Genomic DNA, 11,833 nt, shown 5'->3' on the forward strand with positions numbered 1-11,833 from the left:
ACTAGTGTCACTATGGCTCCGTGGGGAGCACATTCATTTGTCACTTTCACCGTACCGTATCTCAAGACCTATGAGTATCACATCAAATGCATCCCTCAGTGGTCAGCTAGCAGCCTGCTTTCTGGCACATCTCAAATACATGGATAAACACTCAGGATTATGCGCGCTGCTTTCCATCACCCTATTTCTAACCTCTTTCAAAGGTTCTGTGCACGGGTTTTAATTCACTGGCTTTGGCTTTTTGCCAAGTCACTTTCCACTACAGGTATTTGCGTTTGAAGTAGGTGAGAGTGCTCCTGCTGGGGCTCCAGGGCGTGCGGGACCCGGTGTGGGCTAGTGTGCTGCTGCTGGTAGGGCGTGATCCAGAGCGGGGCAGGGTGGCATAGGGAGAGGGAGAGGTGGAGCGAGGCAGCGTGTTGTAGGCGGAGCGGGACAAGGTGTAGGAGGAGCGGGACAAGGAGCTGTATGGAGGACGTGTGAGTGTGCCATAGGCAGTGCGGGACAAGGGGGAGTAGCTCAAGCGCCCCGTGGAGCTCCATGCTGAGTGGGAGGTGCTTGTCCATGTGGACTGGGAGCCTAAACGAGTTGTGGTATTATGGGAAGGGCCCCACTGAGGCCCACACACTGAGCGAGATCCCGACGTGCCCACGACCATGGAGAGAGAGCGAGAGACAGGGGTGCAGAGGGAGCGGGCTGTGCCAGCTGCCAGAGGGCGTGGGGCCGGGGGGCATGGGGGGCAGGCTGCCAAAGAGTCCTCAGGGCAAGGGGCAGGTGAGCTGTTGGGACGGGACCCTGCAGCACCCAGGGAGACTGAGGTGGGGGAACACAGTGAGTGAGACGCTGGGGGTCCCACTGGGCGAGGGGATGGAGAGCACAGCGAGTGGGCTGCTGGGGGTCCCACGGGACGAGGGGCTGGGGAGCACATGCCGTGAGGTGTCGGAGCACTCAGGGGTTGGGCGGGCAGGTTTGCTGTCGGACCACATGGAGCCTGGGCAGTGGGAGAGGGTGCAGAGCCAAGGACAACATGCGAGATGGAGGCACCAGGCACTACAACAGGAGCTGATGGCGTCATGGGGCTGCCAGCAGTGTGGACTACTGGAGTGCACACTGGGTGGATTGATGGAGCAGCCATATGGGTAGGGACTGCCTGAGTTGCCACAGCAGGACTGGAGCCAACCATGAAGTGGGACAGCAGGGCACTCACCGCATTATTTGCAGGGACGGAGACAGAGTAGGACATCGGCCCCGCTCCACCTCCAGCCTGCTGTGCAGGAGCAGAACCTGTCTCGAAGACCACATGAGGCATAGGGGCACACACAGGGTTGGATGTTGGGGCAGGCATGGAGCCATATGCAGATGAAGGCATCGGGGCACACGTAGCTGGAGGCACAGTCTCGCATATGACACGGAAGCCAGGATCACCTCCTACTTCAAAACCAGGATTGACACTTGGATTGAAGCCTTGGTTGCAGATGGAGTTGCATAAGGGATGGCCCGCAGGGAGGTACACAAAGTCATATACAGGCTGGCCCCCTGCGCTGCAGTTGGGGTTGCACACTGGGATACATATATATTCACACATGGAGTTGAACCCAGGGTCCACCACAGGGGCAGGCCCAGAGCTGTTGGTGGGAACAGAGCCATTCTCACACACCGGGAGCGACCCATTCTGGCTGGCAGTTGGGGCGCTGTTCTGGCCCACAGGACTACACACTTCGGCCTTAGCGCATCCCTTGCAATAGGAAAACTTGTGGCATCCGAGGTTGGCCAGGAGCCGGTGGCTGCCAAGCCTGTAAGGTGTGAACTCCACGATGGTTCGTGCTTGTTGGTTGGATGCCAGCATTCCCAAACTGGATTGAGAGAAGAAAAATAATTAGGACCCTAGGTGGCTCAGAGATCTGAAGAACTACAAGGTGAGCACACACGATTAGGTTTGATTTGCTACAACACGTTTTCAGAGACAAACCCTTGTGACAACTTAAAAAATGTATCACAGTATCACAGTATCACAGTATGTTTGGGATTGGAAGGGACCTCAAAAAAATGTAGCACCCTTCTGCCTCAAAGATGTGTTTACTGCTTCCATTTCCAGTAGTCTAAGGTGGATCAGGCAGCTCTGTGGAATCATATTCATTATTATTCAGTGAGAACAATTCCTAATTGCTTTCCCTCAAAACTAGTCATACTTCTGTCAATTCTCCTTGTCATGAAGAAAAGCAATGCATATTAATGAACAGCTACTTTTCCTAGGATGTTATAGCATCCTGGACATTTCCAGCTTCCTGTGATTAACATCTTGTGAGCTCAGAATGCATATTGCTATTTCGCAATGTCTTTTCCTAATTGTTCGAGTATGTGGAGCCAGTTCATGAATATTTAGAAGAATTCAATTATAAACTCAATAGAATTACAAGGGATGTGGGACCGAGCTAGGATTTCTTGTGAAGAAAAAGTGCATGCCCTTTCAGACAGAAATTTGAAACACACGTAAATTAAACCTTGAGAAAAATGAAGCAGTAACATTTCTTGCTAGCTATACATGAATCAGTTGCAAGAGGACCGAGGCTTTTAATGGAGTCTCAAAGTAACAAAGGGTTCAGGTCCTAAACACCAAAAATGTCAGAACTATTGTCTTCCTGAATACCTGTTCTGATCTAGCAACACCTTATTCAATCCCCAATATTATCCCCATTTAAATAATTGATGATCTTACTCAATGGTCATCGGCTCTTTGAATAAACCACAGCCTTCTAATGTCATTACACAGTTCTTCATATCTTCCTGGAGAGGATTGCAGAAGGAGATCTCTGCAGTACATGGTACTTTCAGCCTGGGCTGGCTCAGTAGCTAGTCAGAAAATAAACAAACAAATGTTATGTTTTGTAACTCTTAGAAAATAAACCATGAAGTAAATAAAGGTAAGTAAAAAAGAAAGAAAAAAGGGATTGTTCATACCCGTTTCTTTCTGATTTACTTCTATGATCTCTATACATCAATCTAAGTATCTGTTATACATTTTAAATCACACTAATCTTGCTAAAATAAGAAATATAATAAAAGACAAGAATTTCAAGTTTACTGGCTTTATACCTAGGAAGTGGCCAATAACAGTCTCTAAGTCTGTTCTCTAGATCACAAATCCCATAATGAAAGTTCTTTACCTTCACAATAACAGGCGGCCTGTTGACCACGATATCCCTGCTCACCATCAGAACTTCTCCACACTCTGGGTCTGAGACAGCAACTAGTTTCATAATGTTGTGATCACAGAGATGAGGTCCATATTGGCTATATGATATACATAGTGGAATTTTTTTCACTGTAAAATAAATTTATTTTAATTATTTTTTCTGATTTTTGGCTTATATTTCCACTTTTCTTTATCATAAAGTTTAACTGGTGCTTACAATGGCTTAATTAAATACAAAGTTATCACAGCACCTTTGAAAACAGATACAATTTTTCCTGGCTTAGGGTGATGCATTGCTACTTTAAACAACCAGCTTTATACTTTTCAGTTAATATAACTACACCAGTGCATTTACAGGGAGGTTGGTTGTTTAATAATAATAATAATAAGAAGAAGAAGAAGAAGAAGAAGAAGAAGAAGAGGAAGAAGAAGAAACTTTAATTCCAACATAATTCTTAAAGTAATTATAATCAAATTTAGACAATTAAAACTTGGTAAAACAGAATGTAAATTTCAAATACGATTGTTTTTTTATAATGATGTGTTCTAATTAAAGAGATGATTTTTCTTCCAGGAAAAGATATTAACCATCAAAATAAGTGTTTATGCTCTGATGCACCTTTGTACTTCCCAGTACATAGTATCTCTGGAAATAATTACTTTAACGCTCAAAATCAGTGTTTTACCCTGGCTAATATCTGCTGGCCAAAGGATATAAATTGCTTGTCTGATAAACAGCTCTAACTTTATCTTTATATTGAATATAGAATCCAGAATTGAATTTTTAATGGAAACAAATTTTTAAATGATCCTCAGAATCTCTGAGCCATGAAAAACTAAGTAAAGACTATGAATTCCCCTGTCACTATATATGTGGTATTAACATTGTGCTGATTTTTGAATGTTCACCCTAAAGTGAATTCAGCTGTCAATACTAAACAGTGTATTCATTTGACTTCCCACCACTATTAGGAAGTCTCCACTAATCCTAAAAAGCAAATTATCTTATGAGTAGAGTGGACAGAAGAGCCTTAGAAAAAATGACCCTCTTACCTTCCCTTGGACCCAACGTGACAGTCACAGTGTCTTTCCAAAACTGATCCATTGGGCAACCACTGTAGGTTACTATTTGTGCACTCAAATTAAACCTCAGGTTTTTGTTTTCACTACGCAGATTTTCAAGCAGCCAGTGCAGTTGGACATCTTCACCATACATTGGGCAGTTAGCCATCTTGAACCTCATGTTAATACCAGAATCACTCAAAAATGGGTTTTTCAGAGATGATAACTCTCTGTCAATATGACAATTGGAAGCATTGCAGTACCCTGGATGAATTCTTCTGTATGCCCGGTAATAGGCTTCTTTGTTTTTCACAGAACCTGTTGAAGAAGACACATGATAATGAGTCTGGTGGAGGCAAGAGAAGTCACATATACCTAAATAATAAAGATAATTACATTTCTTCCTCCTCCTTCATGAAGTCTATTGTAGTGTGGAATAAACCCACTAGATAATGAAATACAGCAGTTTGCATGCACAGAAGTAAATAAATATTTCCAAAAAGCATTAAAAAATTTCTTTTATTAGTTAAATTCAAAAATGGCCATGTAAATTTCAAAATGTATAGTTAGTGCAAAACTCAAAATGTAACACTTTATAAGGCTTTGGGTGAATATTAAATGTTCCCATGTTTATCAAAAGACAAAATACTCCATTCAGACAAAGAAACTATTTTTTGCTGTTGTTCCTGCTAAAAAACAAACAAACAAACAAACAAACAAACACGCCGGAACTCGCAACAGAACTAGCAATTTTACAATCAACTGATCAACTGTGATCCACTCTATTCCTTTAGGTAATTTTGCTGGTTGAACTCCTCTTCACTACTGGAAGATGAAAATTAGTATCCCAAAGTAAAACCAGTAGAATATCGTGGTAACACATGAATTTAGTAAGTAAGCGTATTTTCTGACAGACCTGGTGCAAGAAGTAATAAGATAATCCCGGGTTTAAAAGCATTTAGGATTTCTTAGATTATCTAAAGACTGCTAATATTTTAAACTGCTGTATAGATGAGACCAAAGCATGTACCTATGAACAGTGGTATTAAAAGTGCTGGAAGTCATGTCCTATGAGGAGGAGCTAACATCTTTGGTTTCACTAGTTTGGAGAAAAGGAGGTTGAGGAGCAACCTCATTGCTCTCTACAGCTTCCTCAGGAGGGAACATGGGGAGGAGAGACATGCTGATCCCTTCTCTCTGATATCCAGTGATAGGACATGTGAGAGTGGCTCAAAGCTGTGCGAAGGGAGGTTTGGATTTGATATTAGGAAGCATTTATTTACCAAGAGGGTGGTGAAACACTGAAACAGGCTTCCTAGAGAGGTGATCGATGCCCCAAGGCTGTCAGTGTTTAAGAGGCATTTGGACAATGCCCTTGACAATATACTCTAACTTTTGATCAGCCCTGAAATAGTCAGGTAGTTGGACTGGATAGTTGTAGGTCTCTTCTAATTGATATATACCCTCTCTTCTCCTGTCCATCTGGATGTAATTACTGTGTGTTTTGTTTGAATCATCTAAATAAGTTTATAAGTTTAAGAATCAAGATCTTTGAAAAGAAGGGCATCTTCCTCTTTCTCAAAAAAAAAAAAAAAAGAAGACAACTTTAGATTGTTCTACTCATTTTAACATGAAACAGATTACATTGATAATTTTATATGATTAGCATTTAAGATTTCCTCTAACCCATTTAATGACTTTTCATCATACCTAGCTCATACTTGTAAGCCCCAGTGATATCTTCGAACAGCTCACTGCCAACACTCTTGGTGATTAGACGTTGTCCACATGGCCAAGCATCACAGAAAAATTTTGTTCTTTTGCCATTGTTTTGGGAAAGCCAGCCAACATAGTTTGAATTTACTCGAGAAAACATATGATGACCATCATAGTCCAAGTCCAGCTCCCCTTCTCTGATGCTTCGAACCCATGTAGGACCACTGCAAGCTGAACCTAGATAACAAAAAATTTGTAAAATGTTGTAACCTGAGTGGCAGAGAAATTCAACAACATAAGCTGAGTAGAATAATTACAGTTACAGTGAACACTTACCTCTGCCCGTTTCTAAAGGTGTTGGATCCAGACACTGCCAATCACCACAGCATTGATTTAAATCTCTGCGAGCCATCCAAGATTCATTCCAACAGTGATATCGCCTGTAAGATGCAGGAATATAGGATTAAAGACATCTCTTGGATCATCAAGTTCAATGCCTTGCCATGGAGGAAACCCATGTCAGAGATAACCTTTTAATCAGTTGAAGATTCTCGATGCTTTAACACTGTTAATGATTTTCTGGACAGTTGTTTGCTTTCCTTTATATCATTCAGAGTAGAAATTTGTTCCAGCCACCTGCAGATCTGATTGCAAAACATTCTTCTTACAGACTTTTTTTTTTTTTTTAGTTTACAATGTTCCAACACAGTTATTTTGTGTATTTCTTTTTCCTAATATTTTTCTCCTGTTCTTTAGAAGAAAATCACATATTGTCTCAGTCTTCTTTTTAATGGTTTAACAAAGAATAAACCCTTAAGTCTTTGGTGCTAAATTAAGATCCTCATTCCCATAGTAGTTCTGTTTGACCTCACCTTTCTGGCATGTGAAAGGGCAGAAAATTCATTAAAATCTCTCACAGATGAGACTTGGATACAAAAAATATTTGGTGCAGTGAAACTAAAAATGTACAGGCCAAGGATGAAAACATAAAATTCTGCTATGATTACTGATAATGTCATAGTTACATGAACATGAATTGAATGGTTTACAAGAATAAAGCAATCCATGATAAGGAACCTCAAGAATACAACATGATTATCAACCAAATATTATGACTGAAGATAATAGTCAAAATTTGTTATAAATTTTTGCTTGCATTTCATGATCTACTAAATATTTTTACAGCTGCTAAGATTGATGGCCTTATTCTTTCAACTGAGAAGGATAAACAAGTGGCATCAATTCTCACAAGTGTGAGGTTTTTTCCTTGTTTGAAAATCTGGATTGAGCAGACTGCCTCTTCAGCAAATTAATGTTATTGAAATACTATATTAGAAAACTGAACAGCCTTGTCACACCAACGAGAGAGATACACTGACTTGCTAGATTTACAGTAGTTTTTCTATCACTTGATTTTTGAAGAAAACAAAAGAGCTTGTTTACTCCTTACTTACCATAGTTTGTCTTTACCACACAGGTTTTTTCCAGTACAGTCAAAAATCTCATTGATACCAAGGGGATTCTCAACTGAACACGGAAAACAGAAGTTTGTGACAACACGGCTTGGAATTCCCAAACACCTCATCACTGAAAGGAAAAAAATATTCATGAGTTATTGCAAATCTTAAATAATCAAGCAAATCCTTCACTTAATTTATAATTATTTCTCCTACATTCTATGTTTCAACTATATAAACACAGTGGACAGGAGTCAATATTTGGGATGCAGTGATTCCTTCTTCAAAACTTCTTTTTAGTGGTTGAAAAGTAGTCTGAAAAGACCCTAGCAAAAACGGATGGTTTCTTGACCCTTTCAGCTTAAAAACCAAACCAACAAAATCCAAACCATATCTGTTTTAAATTCAGAAATAATAACAATATTGATCCTGTATTAATAAAACACCTTTTTTTTTTCTTTAAAAAAATACAGGGTGTAGTACACATAAATTCATCTACAGAATATCAATTTCATTTCCTTCAATGCAGAATCAGGTTCAGTTAATAAATTTCATAAAGTTGGAACTCATTTTTTTTGTCTGTAGAGTTCAGCTCACTGTTATCTTTTTCAGTAAAAGAATATAGCCTGCTGCCTTTATGATTTGGAGGAGACATTGCTAGAGGTCTTCTTCCTGTTCATAACTTAGTGGTTTTTGTCTTCCTTGAAACCTCAGCCAAAAGATAAATTTTGGCTTCACAATGCTGCACTTGCTTTGTGTTTTAATAAAAGCTGCAATATAGACAGCTGCATGGTATAAAGGTTACAGAAAATACAGTACTGCTTTTCTTCTTGCTTTTCATGCTCTGTAGGAAAGCAATAGGATGATAAAAAACACTGTTATAAGTTATATTATAACAAGAGAAAAATATTCCATTTATTTTCTAATAAAGTATTTATAAGTAATATGCTTCTTAGTAGTTATAAGGGTTGAAAGTTTTTGATCCTGGCTTTCTCTCTTCCTTTGGATAACTAGGTAAGGGCAGACTGAAATATCATACCTGTGCACATTACGGAAGCAAGAGGCCCACAGTACCCATATCTGACTGGTCTGCATCTGCCTTTGTACCACTGCTGAAGAATAGGGACACTTCCATTCCAGGAAAATGGTTTTGTTCCTTTCAGGTAATCATTGTTTTCTGGAAGCTTCATGATACTGTTAGTGGTATGGCTGCATATCTAGAAAGAAAAAAGAAAAACAACTTTTTCAAACAGCTAACCATGTCTTCACATCCTAAGTATATCACAAAATCAGAATTACAAGTTAATTTATCCTCTATATTTGAGCACAGACAGGATTTTCCCTGCTACTCGTACTGTGTTAGATTGCAGTGTAATTTGTCCTTCTATAACACAATGAAGTGTGACCCCATCTCTTCAGAGGTCACACACCATTAGAGGTCTTACCATGTGGTTTACCACCATGCTGACATGCACAGGATCATTGCGCCAACAGTGGTCGCGATCAGAGCCTTGATGGTAACTCGCACCCATGTCTAGGATTTTCAAGCAGATATCCAAAATCCCTTCTTCAAACTGAGGAAAGAGAAGTTAACACAGGTATCATGGTATTCTGACATTGATAAAGTTCCTTTCTTATCAACAGTCCAGTCCTATTAATGTATATGAGGTACTCTCTCTCCTCCCCTGCCTTTTTTGCCTTTTTTTTTTTTTTTTTTAAAATCAAGCACAGCTCCTAGTGGTCTGCATGGCTTTGTCATGGCAAAATCAAAGGAAAAAACATGAAATTTTTGCTTATGTCTGACCAATAGAATAATATTCTTTCAAAAGTACAATATCCTGTTTCACCTTTTTCAAGAACATTCTGCAGATTCCTTAATTTTACTACAGAAAACTTCCTGCCAGTTGTTTGGGCTACACTGAGAATCTCAAATATTTTGTTTTGTGCATGCATTGTCTGGACTGGTCCAAGCGACTTTTGCACTCTATAACATAACATGCATTTCTGAAAAGATATGGAAAAGACTTCCTTTATCTGTATATGGATGATATCTGTTTCTGAACATGTTTTCAAAAAGTACCTGTCCAAAGTGCCATGGTCGACACGTAATATGCTTGTGAACTCCTTCATATAGTAACCCATGTTCATTCAGAACATATTCTTCTCTATGGGCCTGATTGTCCATATACACAGGGTCATCTGGAAAAGATGTAGAGCTATCAGTCAGACAATACATACATTTCCAGCATTTCTATATCTTCTACTTCATTGTATCCCTTTCATTTCCCACCTGTTTTTGTTTTATGTTTGTAAACATGTTCAAGGGTGCAGACTCTTTAAACTTTCACGGGCAATCCATTTCTGTTTACAGCTAAATATTAGTTTTATTTAGTCTCTCCCTGTTATTGTACACCTGAATTACAGACCTTGCAATTTATCTTCACACTAATTTGTTCTAGTAGTTGAACACAGTGCACTTAGGGTTGGGTATCTGATTTTGATCAGATCAAAAGCATAAACAACATGAATATTTGTCAGGCAATGATTTTGGCAAGTTCCTACAGATTCCAGAATTGCTTGCTACCAGAACCAGATCTACAAAATTTCATTTACATTTGTACTATATTACTTCATAGTGATACCACAGAATTCACAGAATCACAGAATGGTTGAGGTTGGAAGGGACCTCTGGAGGTTATCTGGTCCAACCACCCTGCTCAAACAGGGACACAAGGAACCAGCTACCCAAAACCCTGTCCAGAAGGCTTTTGAATATCTCCAAGGAGGGAGACTCCACAGATTCTGTTGGCTACCGTTGCCAGTCCTCAGTCACTCCCATGGTAAAAAAAGTGTTTCCTGATGTTCGAAGGAAACCTCCTGTATTTCAGTTTGTGTCTGTTACTTCTTGTCCTTTCAAGCCATTGTAAAAGTGGAGGGGAAAAACTACACTACATCTCTACTACCATTAAGAAACCAAACCAAAACATTAGCTTGAGACAGTCTTGAACTTGCAGGAAAAAAAAAATGTAATAAAACTAAATCCTTCCCTGTTGCTCATTATTTCTGTGACTCCATCCTTTATTTACCAGCTAAGTAATAAATATGTTCAACATTTTTACCCATCACTAGCGTTTTTCTTAAAACTGTCTGATCATCACCAGAGTTCTTACCTGCACACCAAGGGTTAAAAAGGACATAAAAATCTCCAAGACATCGCTGATATGTGTGACCACAAGATGTGATTTGCATATTGAGAATATAACGGCCAATGCAGGCACTGGAGGGAGGAAACATGCTGATATTGATGCATTTTGGCTGATGAACTTTGTAGGAAGCACTCCAGCAGGTTTGATCTAGACATCTGCCCATTGGGAAGGTACATTTTGTCTCATTTGATTCACATGGTCTGAGGCCTTTTCAGGAAAACAAATACAACTTCAATCAGACTAAACGAAGCACACGTAAAAGGCAAGTAATTTGTTTAGCCATCATTTGCAATGCAAAGCTCCCAAGGGTGGATTTATTTTTTTTTTTCACTTGTCACTTCGTTAGCAGAGTGAGAAAACTTTACATATTAGCAGAACTGCCTGAGTTAGGAGAAGGTATTCTCTTCATACAGAAGATGAATAAGTAGATACTATTTGCCACTGATGACTGTGGGAAACATTACTTACCAGCAAAGGACTGGGAAAGACTAGACAGAGTTTGGGAGTGACTACCTGTCTCCACTGTGAAAACGGCCTGGTCCACAGCGTCATCCCATTCTCGATTCTGGAAGTGAGCATAGAAGCTGAAGGCTTGGCCTCTCCTTATTATCTGTCTGTCAGTTCCGAAGAAATGAGTATTATGAATTTGGCAGTTGGAAGGACAGTTCAGGTCAACTTCTCCCAGTTCGATGACTGTAGGATGGAATTCAAAGGAAAAAAACAAAACAAAAAAACCAACAGATAATGGTATCCCCATCATTGGCTGAGGTCAAGATTAAATGAAGGAAGAGATAATGATGAAAGACAGAAAAAATCATTCAAGAGTTCATTCAAAATTCAGCAACATTGAGACTGAGACATATATCCATAAAAGTATCCTTACGAGTTCGCCACTTCCCTAGCTTGCAGGTGGAAACTTGTATAACACTTTGATTTATAAAGCTATGCTACATATTTCACATCTTTTACATAGCGTTGTCTTGATTTATAAATACCTGATTTGGAGGGACGATGTTATTATCTCTACTTGAAAAATTGATTTAGCATTGGAATATTCTCTCCATGTTACAACATGCTGTCTATAGATGGTTACTTTTCAACCAGAGCTAGACAGCAAATGTTTTGCACACATTGTGAGTCGAGAGGAGTTTTTTCTTTTTATGCAAGTAATAAAATAATCAAGTAAATTGAATAAATGAAAG

General features: G+C 39.6%; 1 protein-coding gene across 1 annotated transcript; it reads right to left on the reverse strand.

The window, feature by feature from the left end:
* Nucleotides 1-259: 259 nt before the first annotated feature.
* LOC308053290 (protein-glutamine gamma-glutamyltransferase 5-like) lies at nucleotides 260-11,583 on the reverse strand (the record flags this gene model as incomplete). The annotated part of the gene is made up of 12 exons (XM_080364146.1): nucleotides 11,145-11,583; nucleotides 10,596-10,838; nucleotides 9,506-9,624; nucleotides 8,871-8,999; nucleotides 8,465-8,642; nucleotides 7,423-7,555; nucleotides 6,305-6,408; nucleotides 5,963-6,205; nucleotides 4,244-4,570; nucleotides 3,162-3,319; nucleotides 2,714-2,847; nucleotides 260-1,850 (listed from the first exon to the last, which is right to left on the reverse strand). Exons 1-12 carry the CDS (start codon nucleotides 11,389-11,391, stop codon nucleotides 260-262), a joined length of 3,606 nt encoding a protein of 1,201 aa, XP_080220272.1. The 5' UTR covers nucleotides 11,392-11,583.
* Between the last annotated feature and the right edge of the window lie 250 nt (nucleotides 11,584-11,833).

This window comes from Nesoenas mayeri (assembly GCF_963082525.1).
Source record: "Nesoenas mayeri genome assembly, chromosome: 2".
In the NCBI taxonomy this organism is placed as follows: domain Eukaryota; kingdom Metazoa; phylum Chordata; class Aves; order Columbiformes; family Columbidae; genus Nesoenas; species Nesoenas mayeri.